The 22431-nt window shown below is 44.1% G+C and overlaps 1 protein-coding gene across 1 annotated transcript; it reads right to left on the bottom strand.

The window, feature by feature from the left end:
* Nucleotides 1–11737: 11737 nt before the first annotated feature.
* On the bottom strand, nucleotides 11738–15511 carry xkr4 (XK related 4). Its single transcript, XM_053651484.1, has one exon. The coding sequence runs from the start codon at nucleotides 13885–13887 to the stop codon at nucleotides 13330–13332; it is 558 nt and encodes a 185-aa protein (XP_053507459.1). The 5' UTR covers nucleotides 13888–15511; the 3' UTR covers nucleotides 11738–13329.
* Between the last annotated feature and the right edge of the window lie 6920 nt (nucleotides 15512–22431).

Raw genomic sequence — 22431 nt, 5'->3', positions numbered from 1 at the left:
CCCGCGTCAGAGGATTCACGTGTCACTTTGTTGCTTGCTACCGAGTAAGGTGGACAGATTGTGAGAAATGACACGAGTCTTGGCACAGCACTGTGGCAGAGCAGTTAAGTGGCTGCAGCAGCTCCAGATGCTGGCAGGAAGCCTGAAGAGGCTCTGTTGGTGGTCAATGAGCTTTCCTGACATGACCTCTTGTCTTTCCTCTCACCTGACCTTGTTGTTCTTACATGACCTCTTCTCTTTCTCCTGAACTTTCCTCTTCTTACGGTCCTTATCTTTCTCTTCTGACTATATCATACTGTCTTGACCTTGTCGATGAATCCTGTCCTGATTGTTGTCTTCTGGCCTTATTGCTCTCTCCTGGTCTTGTCGGATCTTCCTTGGACTTCTTGCTCTTCGCCGATCTTGCTACTTTTCCCTGATATCTCCTCTCTTTCTTTTGGCTTTGCCATTTCTCTCGATCTCCGCTGCCCTCGTCAGTCCCTCCTGGCCTTGCTGATGTCACCTTAGCTTCTATTTATCTCCTGGCCTCCTTGTACTCTCCTGGCCTTGACATCCTCACACCTTGTCATCCTTTCCTGACCTAATCATTCTTTAATCAGAGCTTTGTTGCAGACTTTGTCATTCTTCTTTTATGGTCCCATCTTACTTGCCTCACCTTGCCAGTCTCATCAGTCTCTCCTGACTTTGGTTCTCCCTCTCTTTAGATCTTTCCACCCTCTTTTTGCCTAGTCTGGATCTCTTGTTTCTCTCCTGTCCCATGCCCTTTCACTCACTCTCTGTTGACCTTGCTTTTCTCTCATGACCTCCTTGCTGTCTTGCGACCTTGCCACTCATTCATGGTCTCTCTCTTAGGCTCATTGCTTGGTCCTGAACTTCTCCTGTTTCTGTCAATATTTCTATGCTCACTGTGCTGCAGGACTTCTTAGGAACCTACTGCAGCAAAATGGAGTCAGTAGAACTCTAGCACCTGGAGAACTCCGAGTTCAACTTACCTGTCTGACCTCTCTCTTTCTTTTTCTGACTCTTTCGCACCGTCTTCCTCTCGGCCGTCCCTTTTCTTTCTCTTTCGCTGACTCTTACACACTATTTAACTCCCTCTTATTTTTCATCCTTATCTTAATTCCTGTCATACTCTTACTCTGCTGTACTCCCATCTCTCTCCTGCTTTCTGTTTCCCCTCTCGCTTATCCATTTCTTCTGACATCGCTTTCCCCTATAGTGCCCTTACTTCCTCCTTACTTAATTTCCTCTCTCAGGCCTTGTAGACAAGCTCTCCATCTGTCCTCCTTTCTCTTTCTTTTTCATCATTCTTTTACTTTCTCTGTTGAGCTTCATCCTTCTCCTTTATTATTCTTCCATCTTCTTCCTCTTCTCCCTTACACCCTCTCTCAAAATAATAGCCAAAATCGCATGTACACACCCTTCATCTTTGATACTTCTTCTTTGACACTTTGTGGCGTGACGAAGCGTTCTCCACTTTATTTCAAATTCCAAAAAAAAAAAAAAAAAATACGTAGGACTAAGAGTAAAGGGAAAACCCTTTTCCCTTTGCTCAAACATTTTAAGCAGGAGTTCTTAGAAATGCCCGGCTATTTCGTGCATCCCATCAGACGGGACCTTTTGACCTTAGGCTCCTGCTACGTGAGAGTTTATGTCGTTGGTAAATTTCGCCATTGTGTTGGAACAGTGTGCTGTGGTGTGGGTGTTTATGGCCACTGTGACCTAGTGTAGCAAGAGACGAACAAGAGCATGAAGGTTCTTTAATAATGCAGGAGCTACAGCCTGAACACACACACATCACACTTTAAATATTCATCCCCCACAGGCATTGCTCCTGGAGGACGGGGTGGGGGTGGAACTATCCAAAACATAGCCACTATCCCAAAAATGGCCAAGGTTTGGGTTTTTCAGATGGCTAGATTGTTTTCTTGCCCTACACGAGCACCGAGTGAGCGACCAGGCCAAAGCAATGACGCACAGGTGAGCAGGGATGAGTGTATTTGTTAAGAAACGTTAAGTGGAGATTCTTTTCCATTGTGGAACTCTTCCTTTTTCATTAGAGAAAAGTTAAGGTCAGCTGTCTCATTCTTTTCCAATTGTAGCGCTTTCTAAGAAGCAAAGTTAAGGCCTAGTTATTCTCAGAAAAGCCATGGTAGAACATTCTGCAAACCAATTAAGCTCAAAATACAGATAATGGCTCGGTTCACTGCTCTCATCAAAGGTAAGAGAGGAATTTCAGTGAAAAATCTCACTAAAGCTTAATCCAGAGCGTTATACATTACGTCTCTCCTAACCAACAGGTTTTTTTTTCTTTCTAAAGATATTATGAATCCTCAATAAACCAAATGGTCAAGTTGTACTCCTGCTCATATATAATCATGACAGTTGAATGCATCAGAATAAATGAAATGCTAAGCGTCTGCCGATAACCATTAAAGCATAATGGCCTGATATAAGATGTTAACAAGCAGGAATGGGACTCTTTTAAGAGCAAAGATGTAATCGGGATCAATATAAAGACGGCATGAGAGGAGTCATTTGTGAAGCTATTCTTCAATCCTCCAAGCTCCATACAGAGACACTGCACTATACTAGACTTCTTCATGAGTATGTCGTTTAAACGTCAGCCATGAGTTGACAACTATATTATCCTGAATCGAATCTAGAGTCTCAAGGTATAGCGTCCAAGTTGTCCAAGTCATAGACTTCAAAACCAAGTCCAAGTTAAGCCCACAGAGTCCTACTCTAGACTCTTAGGCCATAGAGTTTAAGTCAAATCTAAAGGCACAATGCTTAGAGTCTAAGATGTGCCCAGACTGCAGAGTCCCAAGATATTGAGTTTAAGTCACGCCTAAGTCCCAAGTGTCCCCAGCGTCTAAGTCTAAGCTGTTGGGTCTGAGTCAAGTCCAGAATCCCAGACTGAATGAGTATAGTCTGAAGTCAAAATGCCGTGTCTACAGTTGTAGTCTCCTAGTTTCAAGCTGCAGAGTCTTAATTGAGTTTAAAGTCTTAAGCCATAGAATTTAAGACAAATCTAAAAGTGAAAAGCTTTAGACTCTTTAATTCAAATCCAGATTCCTGAGTGTTAAGTCACGTGTCTTGAACTGTGAAGTCTAAGTCAAGTCCAAGTTCCAAGCTCCCCCACCCTTTGTACAGACCAAGTCAAGTCCAGACTTGAAAATTCAGAGTCCCAAGTTGTGGAATCCTAGTGAAGTAAAAAGTCATGCGGTCTGAGTCAAGTCTAGAGTTTTAAGCCAATTTACAGCCACAAATCTAGTGGCACAGTATTAGCGTTCTGGACTGTTGATTGGAAAGTTGCGAGTTTATATCCCAGTGCAGCCAAGCTGCCACTAATGGGTCCTTGAGCAAGACTTTTAACCCTTATCTGATCAGTTTAATTGAAACTATCTTTAGCTAAATGAATGAATGTAAATGTAAAGCCTAAGGAGTCCCAAGCCACTAAGTCTTATCCTAGTCCTAAGCCCTGCAGCCCCAAGTCCACTGCATCCAAGTCGACTCCGAAGTCCCAAGCTTATAAAGTCCAAGTCGAGTCCTAAGTAACGGTATCAGAGTTGAGTCGATAGTACAAGCCAAGCTCAGAGTCCAAGGGTGTAGAGTCTGAGTCAAGTCCAAAGATCTCAAGGTACAGAGACTACAAAGACCCTAGAAATCAGAATTTTTAGATGAGTCATCCTGCTTGAAATCATTACCTGTCACCTAAAACCCGTAGTACTCGTTAGAAGTGTGTTTCTACCCAGATTAGTTGATTCACTTGATTAGTTACGTCGGGTAAAATCTTTTAATTGGAGCAATCACATTACATGCACTGAACATTACAGAGAAGACTCGAATGTACTCAAAATCCGTGAATTAGAAATCAGAGCCAAGTCAGGTTGCTGAGTCAAGGGTTTCTGCACTGCAGCTTTTATCTGGTTAACCCATCAAATCCACAAAATGGGTGATCGTGGGCTAAAAGGGCCAGGAATATGATTTCCCTCTGAGGAAGTCAAAAAGAGAAAACTTTACGGAAAAAGAGAAATACTGCTAATCTACAGCTAAATAGCCTTGATTTTGTTAAAAAGTATGACAAGACAGACTTGCAACGGACGGACCATCGTTTAGTCGGCTTAACACCGTGAATGGCGGCACAGCACAGCTGGAATCAAAACTACTGGCCGCGAAAAAAAAACAAACCTTTGCACTCAAGTACGCATTGCCTTCAATCACAGAATCGCATAAGCGTGAAGAGTCGAAGCTGAATCCAGCCTAAGTAGAAAGAGCTGAGTGTTTAAAGGCATCAGTCTAGCTAATACCTCCTCTGGGGAGGAGTTCTTCAGCGCACACATATACATTACACACGGCACGCCGCACCCTTCCACCTGGGCCTCGCTCACTTTTCAACCTGTTTGTTTGTTAAATGAGCCATGATCGCCATCCATAATTGTATTTTCCAACATTAATTAAAAGGCAAGTGGAAGAAGAAAAACACACAAACAGTATGTGTGCGTATGTGTGTGTGTGTGTGTGTGTGTGTGGCTGCATTAAAAGAATAGGACGAAAGGATATGGTGGCCACATCTAGACTCTCTCAGGTTTCCTGACTTCCTGGCTTCTAAAGCCAACATGGACTCAGCAAAGTGCTTCGAACTTTCAAATATCTGTTGAAATAAATCCACACAGCTGTACATAAACACATCAGTCCGTGTATTAATATTTTCTCAAACGCTAATGCAGTAGCTAATCAGGGTAATAAAGAAAGCATCCATGGATCATGCTGGTCATTCTTGCTGCCAAGATGGCCCCCAACCAGCTGCTATAAATACTCCACACTCCATTTAACTTCGTACGCAGCACCTGGTCACCGAGGAAGCCCAGCCGGCCAAAGGTTTGGTGAACACTTGGAGAAATTTCCATGAGAAGTAACTGTACTCATGTTAAATGGTAAGATATTTGCTCCGACTAGATGGTTTGTGCTTTTCAAACTAGTTCTCTGAACCAGCACTAGGTCCAGCTCTTGTTCAAGAAGAAAAAATGGATGCTAGCTTCCAGCTCCTACCCTAGTCCCTTGTACCCTTTTTTTTGTTTCGAATACAGTTACAGATTTTCTGGATTTACTGTTCTGCTGTTGCTCTCAGCCCCGCCCTGCGCCTCCAGTTGGACCACTGGACATACTTGTAGTCTTGATAAAGAGTCCTGCCTCTGGCCTCTGGTTCCTGTGTGTCCCTTGAGCCCTGTGAGAAAGTGGAGTTATAGATTTTACCTCTTTTATCACGCTAGCTCGGGACGTTTTCCAAGTTGCTTGTATTTGCCTCGGTTGCATCAGCCTGAACATTTGCACTCTGGAACATGGTCATCATTCCTGGGGTTATTAAAAGCAAGGACACTGTGGTTTGTTTCCGTTTTGTCCTACAAAGGAGCATGACTCGAGCAGAACCTCGAGCGAGCATTCAGATAAAACCAAAAGGTCTGCAGCATTGCAACACGAAATCCATCAAAACCAATACGAGTCGAGTTGTATTCAAGTGCAGAGACAGAGGACACAGCGATGAGCCAGCATGCATCGCACAGCATGAACAGCGCTCACTGCCTTCTGTTCGATTCGTGATCTTTTCGAAACCCGTGGTATATGCGCGTCAACAGTTCTACCGACATGGCTGTCGGTTAAAGGGAAAATCCAGCTTGCACATTAATATTTATAATTACCGTGCGATCTTTCAAGATAAATTCTGAGTTTATTTAAATGTCTTTTATCTACATGTTGGTCTTCCTGCATTACACACAATCTGTGTGGCGCAGTGGGATTTAGCCCTCGCCTCGTCTCTACCTAAAGAGAGCGATGCGGCGGTGCTTTAATCCGTTAGACTGTCCAGCTGTCTCGTCTCCTTATCTGTACACTCTGCTCAAACAAATCATCTTCCAAAGCTGCAAACTTCATGCTAATTCATCGCGCTCACCCTCTCGTAGATCGCTAACTAGCCGTAACCCAACGCGACGGCGCCATATCGCTGCATGGAGTCTAAGGCGTCAATATCTCCATTATTTCTACGCTGGATTTTTCATTAACATGACGTTGAACGTTCTCGAAGCTGACAGTGAAACCTGACCGTCATATAGTTCAGGGTGGAGTTCTGCTAAGGAAAAGCCGGTATTCTGGCTGCTAACAGGATGTCTAACCATCAAAAGCTCCGTTTTCATCCTTGGATTGGATTCTACCACGCCTTTTAAATGTTTAATCAAATTCCGAAGCTCCTCTTGGCTTGACACATGCCAAGACTCGGATTCGATATTCATATACTCGATAATGTTAAAATAACGAATAAGCACGAGAACGAGCGTGTTATCTCCACTGACGCGGAGTTTAAAAGGCACGTTACAGCTCGAGTTACGTTCCCTTCCATAAAACCAGCGACATTAGCATACATCTGCATGTGTAACTAAAGATGGTAATTCATGGCGACAGAGCGAGCGTGTTATTACCTCTTTATTCGAGAGATATGGACCTTTCACTGCAAAAGAGTACCAGGAGCTATTATCAGTCCTCCAGTCACCTAAATCCTCCATTTAACCAGATCATCGTCAATTAAATGACAATATACTCCAGTGCCTTCCTATATTTAACCAATATCAGCCTGACACACAGATAAGTGAGTATGCCCCTGTGCCATGACGATGCCTTTGAAGACTTCAGAGCGTCACACACGCTGGTCAGTCATGCTGCCAAGATGGCCCCCAACCAGCTGCTATAAATACTCCACACTCCATTTAGACCAAGCACCTGGTCACCATGGAGGCCCGAGCACCCTAGAGTTTGGTGCACGCTCATTTGCAGTGCAATCATGTAGGTCCAAGCTCATTAAGGGAACCGATCAGCCAAGACCACATGCAGAGGAGCTCGGCTGCTCCGCCAGCAGACTTTAAAATTGTTTCTTTTTTTTTTTTTTTTTTAAAAGTGTGGCCTCAGCTCTCCATATAGCAGATTTAAACCAGCCACACGAGCACATTAAAGTAAAGACAGCCCACAAGAGCATGCGTAAAGGCATATCAGTAGGGTACGTGGCTCTGTAAGCACTGGATAACTTCAAGGGTTCTCCATCACTCGGAACCAACGTCTAATTCCAGGGAACGAGGGAATTTTATAGAAAATACACTGTCATAGGTTCACCATGTGACTCGATAACGGTGATGGTAAAGGTCTCAAGAAGGTATCTAGGTATTAAAACACAGCCTCCTGGTGGTTAGGAGGATGAATAGAACACATGGTCATCTATTATCTTTACCAGTGGTCATCAACCCTGTTCGTGGAAATCTACCTTCCTGAAGACTAGCTAGAACCATAATCGTGGCCACATGACCATCTAATCACTGCCTTAAGAGGTTCTTGATCAACTAATACTGATTATTTTGCTTGGAGATGAAACCTGCAGGAAGGTAGATCTCAAGGAAGAGGGTTAGTGACCACTATCGAGCTATACCATGGGTCGTCAAAGTCCAGACGTAAAACCAGAACCGAGTACTTGAAAAAATTTTTTTAAATACTGCAGCAGATCCAATAAATATATGAAAATATATGATATGATTACCTGATTATTTGATATATGAGAATTAGGTGTTTATTCAAAGCGGATCGGTTATCGGTTCAGATTCCGTGGCTCTAGTCGAAAGTGCTACTATGAAACATCAAATTTATTTATTGATCGATTTTAAATTAACCACGGCCTCATCACATAACGGTTAAGAGTTAAAAAGCAAATGTTGTCACCATTCAGTCACGGCTACTTGTTTCTCTGGAGCGTTACGAGTTATAGTTGAATACCTACAGTACACGATCTTCCATTACACATAACGCACCTAACGCTAGAATTCATCATGCGCCCACGTCGTCCGTCAAGATGAATGAAGAGCAATGAAATTTTATGACGTCTTCGAATATAAAGGTGCCTTTAAAACGAAGGTCGCATGAAGCACCTGACAGAGGCGCTAAACATAAAACTGAGAAATAACGGAAGAGTGTGACGCCAGGGCTAACCGGAGGAGGAGATTCTACCTCTAAAAATAAATATCATAATCATAAAACCATGAAAATTCTGAGTAATTGCTCTGAATAAACTCCACCAGAATCACCTTGGTTTCAATGATGGGGCGGGGCTGAGCTGAGATAAAGCTCACAAGGCTCTTCAACTCCGAGCAAGCAAAGAGAACCTAATTAGCCAGTCGAAGCTGATCTAACAAGCGTAGCTACTGTGGAATTCTGTAACTAGCATTAAGCTAATTTGCAAGAATGATCTATTTTTGGATCGAGTATGTAATCAAAATCGAAGAACGCGCCCTGCCCGATCCGATTGGTGTCATTAGCATTAGCGGGATATTTTTAAAAATACCTCTAGGCCCTAGACTTCCTCCGCCTTGAAAAAAAACCTGACACCGTGACAGCTGCGCTCTCTTCACGTCTCGACATGTGATACAGAAAAACGTGTGAGATTTTGAGTCACACACACACACACACACACACACACGCTGGTAATCACTGCTGAAATGGTCATTTAATCTAAAACTAGACTCAACCGGTCCCTCAGGTCCCTCAGGTCCAAAACTGATTTTGGTCTCTCTGTGTGTAAGCCAGCAGTTAGAGTCTCGTCTCTTCATCTCACCTTCTCCATCACCGCTCGTAATCCTGTTAGCATCTCCCAGCGAGCGGCAGCCTGAACGTCTACATGCACCGATAATTGGGTTTAAAACACCGTGTCAGCGTTCGACCCTTATTTTATATCATAGAACACGTGCTAGCAACAACACCGTGCTAATATTGTTCATTTTCCCGCAGCGTAACTCCATCTCGTCAGCGTTGTCCCGATGATCTGTGGTCTGCATCAGATTTAGCAACAAATGGATCAATATATTTGATCTTTTCTGTCTTAGCTTCCAGGATTACCGCTTAGCATGAACACTGGTTTCACACAAAGACAGCTAATGTTAGCTAAACTGGTACATTAAGTCATTAAAAAGCAACAGCCAAATTCAGTAGCAAGCTAAACACCATAAACTATACTTAGGCAATAATGTTAGCAATGATGTCATATAAACAGCTTTGTTAGCAAAGCATTCAGTAGCAAGCAAAGTAACATTAGGCTAGCTTTACATTGTGTGGCTAAAACTAAGATTACTCTCAGTTATTGAGATGAAGTCACATGATCAAGTTTGCTAGCTAAAATTAAGCAAGCTGTTCAAGTTTATGACTATTTATCTCAACCAAATTTGCGAGCACGCCAGATGACGCTAACTGAACTCTTCTGTATTTAAAACCAAGCTAAATAACATTAGTAAATTAATAGGACACTTTATTAATCCCAGGTGGGAAATTCAACATTGTTGTGACGATGTCGCGCGAAAGTTTGACGAGTTTGCTAGCAAGCAAGCTAACGTTTATTATATATTTAAAACTAACAGCCAGGTTCATTAGCACGATAGATAACCATAGGGTAACTTTGCACTGTGTGAATAAAACAAAGTAGATTCAAACTAGCTAGGATTAGTTAAGCTATTCTGGTGATATGATTTGTGGCTAGTCAGATTTACCAAACATGCTAGCAAGCCAGATATTTATATATAGATATATTTATGCCCATGTTTGCTAGCAAGCCACATTGGGCTAATTATTAGATTGTTAGCAAAGCGATTGTGATGTCACATGGTCAGGTTTCCAACTAGTTAGCATAAACGAGATTGCTAGCAAGCCGCCTAACGTTAAGCTAAACTCAATATTTGATTTGATTTTATTGTATAACGTATAGCCGTGTTCTGTAGCAACTAGCAAGCGAGATAATGTTGAGCTAATTCTTACATTCAAGGGTTGCTAGAAAATTAGCTAATCTTCGGTATTAGGTACGATGAAGCCGTACGGTCAGGTTAGCGATTAGCTTGACCCAGGGGACGTCTTTCGCCCGGAAGGATCAGGGCGTGCCGTAAATGAAACATCACAGGACCGGATGCTAATTCGAACGGACTCTTTTAAAACCAGAGCATCGTTACAGCTCCGAGTAAAAAAGCACCGTACTGACCCGCTAACACACAAAACGGCGTGTGTGCGGCGACCCGAGAACTTCACACACCGTAAGGTGCCGCTTGGGAAACTCGTTCCATCAACACAGACCAGCAAATCAGCCGCTAACAGCTTTTAATAGCTCTGACGCTATGAGAGTGATTTTCAGATGCATTATTAATAATACAGTTGATTAATAGGACCGGGCGGAGGTTCTGCGTTTCCAACCGAAGCCCGGCTTACGTGCTTTTACTGCCTGGTTTGGAGGAAATCTGCACCATAAAACATGGTAAGAATAATTATTCGCCAGTTTTAGCATCACAGCTTGGCTATGCAAAAGTTAACACACCCTAATCCCAGAAATGTACAACTACTTTATCTCCTAGAACACTACACCACTTTCAAATAAATGTGTGGTGTTGTAAAGCATTCTTTTCAGCAAGTAAAGTTTTTATACCGTACAATTCCTAAATTATAAAGCGATATTTAAGTGAAAATCCTCATGAAATCAAAAAGGTAGTTATGTGGATTTTAGTACGAATATGGTCGCTTTTCAAGGTTATCTATAAACTAGTGCGCTCCAAAACGGTGACGAAATTCGCATTTAGAAGACACACGCATTCAAAATGTACAGTCTCTCTCTCTCTCTCTCTCGCTCTACCACCGATACGGATCAGCAGTTTTGATGACATCATTCTCATCAGATTTTCTGTCCAATCAAACGCTCTCTAGAATCTGACGTGTCCCGCCCCTGACATTATAAAAATCCATGGTACCTACTTAGCCCGGGCTGTGAGGTACGCTAAACGCTACTGGCTATTAAAAAGGGGGAGGAGCAACTCGATATGTCCCGTCCTGACTTCCTGTCTGAGTGGAAATTTTCGTCAACACATCGAATAACGCTGCGCGTTTCAAGGTGCTTCACGGAGACTTTAAGGGTTAAAGATTATAGACGTTGGAGAGTCAAGGTCTCTGAAAAAAACAAAAAACAGAGGTGAGTCCAGCTTTGGAGGTAAATCCTTTCCGCCCCCCAGTGATATTACACCTGCTTCGAATAAGTATTAGCATCCATATACCTTCCTCTTCCAGGGATCTAAAATAAGTTCATGCATATATATATATTATAAATATATATTATATATATATATATACGCACAGATAAATGATTGTAATTTTTGGCTCCAGCAGCTTCGTATACACTTGCCGCTTTATTAGGAACACCTGTACACCTGCTCATTCACGCAATCCAAGAGCTTCAGTTAATGTTCACAAACATCAGAACAGGGGCAAATGTGATGTGAGAGAGGGAGCTGAGTGACTTTGACCGTGGCATGGTTGATGTGCTGGTTTGAGTATTTCAGAAAATGATGTGGTTTTCCCACCAGATGTGGTTAGCCCATCTCCTTCAATCAACTTCAAGAGTCATCCTTTTCTGCTCACCGCGGTTGTATAGAGCGGTTATTTAACTTACCGTAGCCTTCCTGTCAGCTCCAACCACGTCTGACCGTTCTCCTCCGACCTCTCTCATCAAACAAGCCGTTTCCCTTACAGGACCGCTGAACGTTTTGTCTTTTTCACACCATTCTGAGACCGTTGCGTGAGAAAATTCAACGAGATCAGCATCACTCTGGGGCAAACAACCATGCCACGGTCAACGTCACCGAGATGATTACGACCCCCCCCCCCCCCACATACACACACTGTACACGAAGGAGCAGGTGTACAGGTGTTCTTATTAAAGTCATTGAAGCCAGCGAGTGTGTGTATAAAACATTCTCATATAAATGTCTCAATACCCGAAAAAAAAAACCAACTCGACACATGGTGTAAATGAGATTCCAGCTCATAACAGTTTGAATACGAATATGGTATATCAAGTTGCACGATATTACCCTGCTTAGCATAAGTATTAACTTAAACCCTCCATGCATGGTGTAAATATGACTCTAGACTTTCATTTATGGACAAATGAAGTGGATCGTCACTAGTCATGAGGACAGATGTTGCACAGTTTGACTATTAGCTTATATATCCATGCACAAGACAACAGTTTATACAGTTTCAGGAAGAAAAAAAACCCCAAACAAAGTTCTCATCCAGCTAAATCTTTCTTCCGTTTGCATGTCTAGCATAAATATTAGCACATACACAACTGCAAAGCCAAACCTTCCACTTCCCAAACAAATCTTCACGTATGGCGTAACTGTGCCTCCACAGTCAACAAGCTCCAGTAGATAAAACTAGCTATGTACACACCACCGTCTTGGAATATTAGCATGTTAAGAACAGCTTAGAGAGTACAGAGTTGAAGGTAGGCGACTTCTTTAGTGGTTTGCACCATACCTGCTTAGCATAAGAATGAGCACGGCGCAACACACGAAAGCAAAACGTATAACGCACCCCAAACACCCAGGCACGATGTACCAGCATGGTGACCCGAGATACTGGGACGGTTAAACACACAACGCACACAACAACAACAGGTGGGAACAAAAGGACGGAGGAATGCATGGGCTAGTAACTAAAGGTCACTAAAGATGACCCGCTTGTTGTCAGGATATTTCTTCGTCTCCTACAGAAGCATGCACAGCCTGCTAAAGGGAACGGTAACACGCTCCAGAGCTGCTCCTTAATACCACAACAACACGAACGGTTCAGAAATGCACTGGCTAGCCAATAAAATGTGTAAAAAACACAAACGACCAGTCCTATAAGAAATGCACAGTGTGTACTGTTTGTTTGTGAGGCTGTTTCGTTTATTTGCACAACACAGCCTGCTAGAGAAAAAAAGCTGTAACACACCCAAAAGACTTCGCAGAGACGCTGAACGAGCTCCAGTGCATGGTGTGTTTAGAGACTGGGATAAAATTAAAGGTGGAGAAATGCTAGTGAACACACACACACACACACACACACACACACACACACACACACTACCTGCTTGTTAATGCAAGGACACAAGGAGTGCATAGTGTGTATTGTTTGTGAGGCTATTTCTAATTCACCCAGCACAGCTTGCTAGAGAAAAAATACACACCCAAAAGACTTCTCCCAGAGGCCTCCATGGTGTAAATGTGAGGTTCTGGAGTGCAGAGGATATTTTAGTAGCCTATGAACAGCACTGGAGTATGATGGAGTACTAAAAAAAAAGAAAAGAAAAAAAGAAAAGAAACTCAGGTGCTAGTGGATCCCATACAATCGATGTGGTTATGATGGATGCACAAGGGTTCCCCAGTGCACGGGGAGTCCCAAAGCCACGCGCTCCTGTGACTGAATGAAGGCGAAGTCGAAGGCTCACCTCCATATCTGGCCGAGCTGCAGGATGTGAATGACGGTCTGTAGGAACCAGAGGCAGAAGGCGCACGGCGCCGAGCGCTTCTCGTTAGTCCTGGTGCTGCTGCTGCTGCTGTCGGTGGCCGCGGCGTCGCTCTCCGAGGTGCTGAAGTCGTGCACGAACCACCGGAAGCTGAAGAACTGCACGGAGATGGAGCCGAGCGCTACGAAGAAGAGCGTCAGGCCGAACCACCAGTAGTCGTTGCGCAGGTAGTAGTCGACGGCGAGCCACACGTCCGTGGCGACGTCGGCGAAGTACACGGTGGCCGCGGCCACCAGCCACAGACCGTCCCAGGCGTCGCACTTCCGCCTCTCGCCGCCGAGCCGCAGGCACGTCGAGTCCTCGGGACCGCAGCAGCGCGCCTCGCCGCGCGTAAAATCCGCCTCGCCGCTGCCCGAGCCCGGTCTCGATCCCGCCGCGAGTCCCGGCACCGAGCCCGAGTGGTCCGAGTTCTGCAGGGGCGTGAACGCCACATCGCTCTTCTTCATCTTCAGCACGCCGTCCGATTTGGCCGCCATGGCAGCCGCTTCGTCAACGCCGTTCCCGTGTTTCCCCTCCTTTTTCTTTTCTCTTCCTTCCCTCTGTGTGTGTGTGGTTTTTTTTTAATTCCTTCCCCCCACGTCCCTCCTGTCTGCCTCCTGTCTTTCCCCTGGGCGGAGAGACGCTGGGGCTGGGCTGCGAGAGCTCCTCTTCCGCCAGCTACACGGCGCCGCCTGCGCATCACAAAGCGCCGCTTCCTTTTTTTCGGGAGCGCCTGCGAAACCTTACGCTCGCCTCTTCCTCCCTCCCTCCCTCCCTCCCTCCCTCCATCCATCCACCTCCACCTCCTCCTTTTTCTCCTCTTCCTCCTCCTCCCATCCGCTTAAAACCATGACATCATCTCTTTGCACATCATCGCCGTGCACGCGCAGCTTCACGGCTTCCCCACATTCTGTGCATGCTTCTGCAGCATGCATGATGCAATTTCCATTGTGCATCTGGACAGAGCTGCATGCATGCTTCCTGCTAGAGTCTTTCAAATGATCCTCTGCATACCTGTTCCGAAACTACTCACGACCGAACATTCTGCATTTATGCAAATTTTCATTAAAGGGTTGTCAGGGTTTATGCCCAGGTGTGAAAGTGAGAGCAGAACCATGGAGGGTCCACAAAGCTTCACACAAAGGAGCGCTGCGCTTCTGCTATTGCTGGGGCTAATTTGTCATTATTATATTTACTGTTCAATCACACCACATCACAACACAAAACAACACAACACAACACAACGCACAACATCAGACCACAACACAACACACCACGACACAACACACCGACACAGCACACCACACCACATCACACCACAACACAATGCATTACAACGCACCACAACACAACACACCACGACACAACACACCGCACTGACACAGCACACCGCACCACATCACACCACAACACAATGCACTACAATGCACGACAACACAATGCACCACACCACAACACAATGCATTACAACGCACCACAACACAACACACCACATAACACCACAACACAATGCATTACAAAGCACCACAACACACCACACACCACAACACAATGCATTACAACGCACCACAACACAACACACCACAAGACAATGCATTACAACGCACCACAACACAACACACCACATAACACCACAACACAATGCATTACAACGCACCACAACACACCACACAACACAACACACCACAACGCATTACAACACACCACCACACAACACACCACAACACAATGCATTACAACACACCACAACACAATGCATTACAACACACCACAACACAATGCATTACAACACACCACAACACAATGCATTACAACGCACCACAACACACCACAACACAATGCATTACAACGCACCACAACACAACACACCACACAACACAATGCATTACAACGCACCACAACACAACACTCCACAACACAACACACCATAACACAATGCATTACAACGCACCACAACACAACACACCACACAACACCACAACACAATGCACCACAACACAACACAACACACAACACAATATACCACACCACAATACAACATACCACAACACATCAATAACACAATGCGTTACAACGCATCACACCACAACACAACACAATGGACCACACCACAACACAACACACCACACCACACCTCACCACGTCACAATACACCACACAACACAATGCATTACAATGCACCACACCACAACACATCACAACACACCACACCACACCACATCACAATACACCACACCACTTCACAACATCCCTGTGTGCACGGAGTTCGCATGTTCTCCTCGTGCTTCAGGGGTTTCCTCCTCCAGTCCAAAGACATGCGTTGTAGGCTGATTGGCATTTCCAAATCGTCCGTAGCGAATGAATGTGTTGGCACCCTGTCCAGGATGTCCTCCGCCTTGTGCCCAGACCTCCACGGGCCAGGCTCCAGGCTCCCCGTGACCCTGCGTAGGATAAGCGGTACAGAAAATGTTTGGATGTACGCAAGTCATTTAGGTTTTCCGTTAATGGTTCCTCAAACAGCCATCTATGAGCACAGCTGAGATAATCAAATTGAGCGGTCAGCGAGTTCTCAGACGGGGCTATGAAGAAAATGACACGTGCTGATGACTTGTGATTGATTGAACTGGACATCCACAGAGAGTCTGCATGTGAAATATTTCAGTGCGAGAGAAAATAAGGAGCTTGATGTACAGTAAACAATCAGCACAGCGCTCTGCCTCGAGCCGTCATCTCACCCGGAGCCACCTGGTCAAGCTTCGGAGATGACACCATCTGTCATCATCTAGCGTGTAAGGACTTGGCAGCGTGTCATGAGTCGTGGGTTGAGCTTTACGGACCCCACTGCCACTCGTATACTCTCTCACACACACACACACACACACACTCTCGCACAGCCATCACCACGACCTCAGCACTCCGTCCTATCTTCTCACACCGTGTCCCACACGCGGGCTTCCGTATCCGAGCTGGAAGATTACAGGTTTCAGGCTTTCTGCGCTCATCGAGATTTAAATTAGATTCGAACGAGCACGGACGCCTCCGCACAATGCCAATTATTTCGAAATGTGTTAGATGAACTTCCGAAATGATTAAGATAATGCTCTTTTATCGAACACGTAACGGGCAATAATTACAGAGATGCGCAAAATCCCGCCCTGCTTTAATTTCCCAGCTAATTAACGTCCACCAAAAACACATTTATTATCCTGATTTGTTTCCTAACAAAAATGCACAACTGGCCATCGCTTACGCAGGTTTAAAGTGTTCGACTCGTATCTGTTGAGACTTTAGTGGGTTTTCAATTTAATTTTATTTTTTTAAAAATAAAACAGCACTGATGGTGCTCGGCAGAGCCCGGCCTCCCCGTACAGCCACGATATAATCACGGCTGTGTTCTCTCATCGATCTGACTCGAGTGTTCTTCAGAGGACTGCAGCCGGATCCCCAGAGCCAGCGCTCTCTCGCAGCAACCATTCACAGATTGATTGTTTATGACAGCGGCGATCACACAGAGCAGCCATCACTCTGTAACCGAACCCGCAGCCCGTATCCTCGTACCTCAGGCCTGAACCCGACCCCTGAGCGTTTCGTTAAGTCGGTGCGTGCAGGAACACAGACGCAGGAATCATAGTGTATGTTAATCAATAAGGCAAAATATCATATGCGGAACGAAGCTCGACGAGACGTGCTGTTATAGGGGAATCGTAGATTATTTTCGTAAACCAGCAAGGAACAAAAAGGGTTTTATTCCTCTTATCCATCCATCCATCTTCTATACCGCTTTATCCTTTTCAAGGTCACGGGGAACCTGGAGTCTATCCCAGGGAGCATCGGGTACAAGGCGGGGTACACCCTGGACAGGGTGCCAATCCATCGCAGGGCACAATCACACACACACTCACACACCCATTCATACACTACGGACACTTTAGACACGCCAATCAGCCTACCATGCATGTCTTTGGACTGGAGGAGGAAACCGGAGTACCCGGAGGAAACCCCCGCAGCACGGGGAGAACATGCAAACTCCGCACACGCAGGGCCACGGTGGGAATCGAACCCCCGACCCTGGAGGTTTTATTCCTCTTATACCACAGCAATTTACCAATGATTAGAATTTTTTATTATTATTATTATTATTATTAATTAAAGAATCCTCACACATCCTACATTTTTTTCTCTTACAGTTAATGTTTGTGTTTTATGTAATGTTCGCGAGACAAGTTAATTCCTACCCTCTCTTACGTTACAGCAGCTATAAGCAGTCGTTCCTTCAATAATCTTTCTCTTTTTTTTTCCTGTTTTCCATGATGTAAACTTCCAGACTGCTACAAAGCGCTGAAACTGGAGACTCCTTCCGTGAATAATAAATAACAGAAAACGTCACTAAAACGTCACTATTCCTCTTCTTCTTCTTCTTATTATTATTACAATAACGAGGGCACTGATATAATTAATCAACACCTTCTGACCAACGCTCGAAAAGTCGAAGTCTTCAGGAATTGCAATTTTTGTCTTTTTAAGAGAGAAAAAAAAGAGAGGCTGGTGAATCCTTTACATATCCTTAAATGTAGCTATAAATGGATAAAAAGTACAACGTGATTGAATGAATAAAAATGTTAATTGCTGTCGGATGTGGCGTTATAGAAAAATAAATCAGCCATGCGTGTTGTATTTAATTCCTTACATAACTTCATCTTGTAAGTGCTGCATAAAGCATTTCTCTAAAGCACTTCCAGCCAGGATGTGAAGCGGTGCCGATGCCGGCATGCTGCGGTTGCTCGGCAACAAATCTGCATTTCTCATGCTCGAGCGAGAGCTTCGAGAGTGACAGGCGGTCGGCGTGACCGAAACAAACCGGAAGTAATTCTCACGCCGAGGCTCGTCCAGACCTCTTCCACGGGCGAGTTAAACTAACTGCAGTCACCGTGAAGCCAAGACTCTGGCACATCAAGACCCGAGCGGCGATCCGAATCAATCCCGTCACGCCTGCTTGTGTGCACCAAACTTTCCCTAACTGGGGGAAACAACTTCAGGCTGGAAACCGAAACGTGGCGACACGTCTGATCCGGGAGGAATTGTAATGCAGGATGCAGTCAGAGCTGCGTGAGAAGATTATTAAAGAAGTAACGCATCTTTCATTCGTGGTAGGCGAAAAAAAAACGTGAAAGATCAACGTTTCTCGGTGACGCACGTGCATTCCAAGGAGGTCGATGTAATGGATTTGGTTATGATTCCTGTTTGTGTCAATCTGTCACTTGGTTCTGCTAGACTCACAGCCGTTGGCATGGAAACCTCCTCTCATAGCTGAGCCCCTTGGGTCTGTACGAGCGAGTGTGTGTGTGTGTGTGTGTGTGTGTGTGGATAAAGACTTCTGTCACACTGAAGCATGAGCCCTGGGCACCGAGGCTGATGGCCAGCACACACACCAGAGGTGACACGTTAAGCAGATCACTTCATCAGCGTCTGTTATGTTTCAAAACGAAGCTCAAAAAAGAAGAAAGGATGGACAGAGCGGCGTGGTTGAGATAAGACCTCCTGGGCTGGTCAGCGTGCCCACGACCCACACCTTTCCAGACTAAATTTCGATCTGCACAGTAACATTTAATACAGAACACGTTTGCACTTATCAGCAGTTAGCATACTGAAGGGAAAACTCCGCCCGGAAACACGTTAAATATGTTTCTATCGAAATATTTCCGAAGCGTATGACGATTCCGGTGCGAAGTTGTTGCCTAGTGTCCTCAGGTATTTTGGTTATTCCTGCGAGAACTGACGACGTGTCTGGTGCTCTGATGACTTAAGGGAAGGGGGGCGGGGGGGGGGGGGGACATAATACACTCGACGTCTAGTCTTCGTGCGCGTCCCAATTCGCCTACTTATACGTTCGGGAGAAAACGTCAGTTTCCCAGAACTTTGACTTGTTTTGATAGGACTTTGGTCTTCATGATGCTGTGCGTGTTCTCTTAAAAACTCTCTTCCAGAAACAAGTGGATCCACTGTAGACTGAGATCACGTGACACTTTAATCGCACACAGGTTGATTCTAATCAACTAATTTGTAGGTTTCACACCAAAGGGGAAGGAGGGAATGCTTATGCGATTATTACTTTTCCGTCCATCCATCCATCCATCCATCTTCTATACCGCTTATCCCTCAGGGTCGCGGGGAAACCTGGAGACTCTCGCAGGGAGCATGGGGTACAAGGCGGGGTACACCCTGGACAGGGTGCTAATCCATCGCAGGGCACAATCACACACACATTCATACATGGGAAATGCCAATCAGACTACCATGCATGTCTTTGGACTGGGGGAGGAAACCGGAGTACCCGGAGGAAACCCCCTGCAGGTGCGAGGTGAACCACTAGGCCATATTACGGGATAATCGGTGTAGATTCGTGACATATAATGAAGGCCATTTCAATTCAAAGGGGAGTGAAAATCTTCCGAACCAATACGATGTAACCTTGTACCTAGAATCGAAATGTTCTCGTTGACGTTTCCTAAACTCTGGGAATGTTTGAAATTTCAGTGCAATTTCAAGAATTTCTGCCTTGGTTGCTCATGGTAACGTCTCCTACGTCGTCATGTTTCTTCCCCGGCTTTCTGAAGCAACCGTGATGACGAAATAATAAGGAAAAAGCAATAGTATCAGTGAGCTCCTGGATCTACATCATGTACACGCACGAAGCGATTGTCGGTCTAAAAACATCAGCACTTCTAGCGTTAAATGCGCTAATTTATATGGATGAATATTGAAATAATAAAGTGCTTTTTGACTTTTCTAGGAAATTAAATCTCTCTCTCTCTTTTTTTTTTTTTTTTTTTTTTTTTTGCTGGTGCCAATTTATTCAGGCCCGGTCTCTCGATCGGCGTCCGGCCGATTCTTTCACCTCGTCTCGCAAGATAATGAAGGTTAAAGCAGAGACGAGGCGCATGTTAAAAAGCTACGCCTCTCAGAGCCGCTGAGGCTGTGACCCTCGGCCATCTCCATATCGACTGACATCTGGATGAATATGCACATGTACTGAAAGCTCGGTCGAGGGAAAGAAAAAAACTAAACTAAACTAAACTTCACTTGAAAACACACCTGAACCAAAGATCTTAGAGTTTTTTAATTTGTTTCATCATGACTGAATCAGCATTAATGGCAAGTTTCCTGGGTCATAAACAGAAACAAGCGCTGCTAACCAAGAGGAACATAAAGGCTCAACTCACACTTGCAAAAAAAAAAAAAAAAAAAAAAAAAAAACCCAAACAACAACAACAACAAAAAAAACACTAGATGACCCCAAGCCTTTTATTTTAAATTTTTTTTTTTTTTTTTTTTTTTTAGGTATAATGTTCAGATGAGTCGAACACGTAACATTTTGGAAGACGTGGATCCTCTTCCATTTGGCGTTATTCAACTCTTACACATCTTTCACACTAAGAACAACTTACCAAAAGTGAAACGTGGTGGTGGTGGTAGTGTGATGGCGTGAGGATGCTTTTCCATTCTAATACGGCTGAATTACTACAATCCTGCCAATGAGAGTCGCCCAAAAATCCTCTGAAGCAACGTGAAAGACCGATCTCCAGTCAAAGGTGGCAACAACCAGTTATTAATTTTGGGGCCCGGGGGGGGGGGGGGGGGGGGGGGGGGCGCAATTTTTTCACATTGGTAAATATAGATGTTGCAGAACCTTTTGTCCTTCAATAAATGAAGTGATGAGTGTTGTGCGTTTCCTCTGTGTGATCTCCTCGTCTTAGGTCACATTACATTTTGTAGGAGGATCCGAAGCCGTACGTTTAGCGTCACAAACACGTGATAGGGGCAAATACTTTTTCACAGCACGGTATCCAGGGAACGCGTCTGAATTTGACCGAACCAGTGAGCGTACTTAATTCCAGCCAATTGTTAATCCAAAGATGAAGATGCTAAGCTAGACGCATAGAATAGCGGCCATGTGTTAAAATTAATGGCACCCTCAGATTCATTGAGAGCTTTGTGTACTTCCTTAAAATGAAGATGGCGCAGAAGGTTCTTTCGAACATGGGTTCTCAAACATTTTGCAACAACGCTGATGACAAAAACTTGCTGTGGATTGAATTGAAACGGAGCCAAAGCCTTGTGTTAATCTTCGGCCTTTAAGTGGGAAAAAAAACAAAACCCCAACAACCAAAAAAAACCCCAGCAGTTGAAAAATGAAATGAAAATCCATCAGAACGTCTTACTGGGGCTTGGTTTTCTGTTTATTTACTTATTTATTTATTTTTAAAAGTAATCTTTGTAACTCTCTGAATGCCGTTCGCCTTGCCAGGTTTTATTTATAACGTGTTTCTTACTTCTGTGAACACAAACGTGTAATTCCAGCGAGCAGACTTTACATTTTATAAAAGTCCAAATAAAAAAAAGCTGCCAGAGAAGAAGGTGACTTCATAGGAGGCTTGTTTTTGTGTGTGTGTGTGTGTGTGTGTGTGTGTGTGTGTGTGTGTGTGTGTGTGTCTGAGTTACTGGAAAACAAAAAAACTACTACAACCCCTTTGAAACGTGGCACAGGAGCCTGGGGTGAAGTTTTTCCTGTCTTTCATTTAATGATGACAGATGAGTGTGTGCCTTGTTTGTGTCTCTGTTTGAATGTTCTGCTAATTATGAGAACGGAAAATGAAGGTTCTATATGTGCAGACGGCGAATGGAACCACAAATAAAAAGAATATTTAATTAAAAAGGTATATATATATATATATATATATATTCTTTTTGTAATTAAATATATTAAATATATTATATATATATATATATATATATGCAACCTGATAACCTGACATTAAAAAAAGCACCACATGGCAAAAATAAATAAATAAATCTTAAGTGAAAAAAAAAAATCTTGAATATAGTCAGTTTTTTTTCTTATTATAAAACTACAATAAACCAAATATCTGATTATTAAACCTATTTCCAGACATTGTGTTATTACTTTCAAGCTTGAAACATTATACATTTATTTCTAGAAATAAAATAATAAATCTTAAGATAAAGCTGTGAGGACAAGCATC

The sequence above is a fragment of the Ictalurus furcatus genome, chromosome 20 (genome assembly GCF_023375685.1).
Source record: "Ictalurus furcatus strain D&B chromosome 20, Billie_1.0, whole genome shotgun sequence".
In the NCBI taxonomy this organism is placed as follows: Eukaryota; Metazoa; Chordata; class Actinopteri; order Siluriformes; family Ictaluridae; genus Ictalurus; species Ictalurus furcatus.
This window is presented reverse-complemented; position numbering and strand designations above follow the sequence as displayed.

What these genes read in the sequence shown, in the direction of transcription:
- xkr4 (XM_053651484.1), bottom strand. Translation starts at nt 13,887, where the DNA reads ATGGCGGCCAAATCGGACGGCGTGCTGAAGATGAAGAAGAGCGATGTG.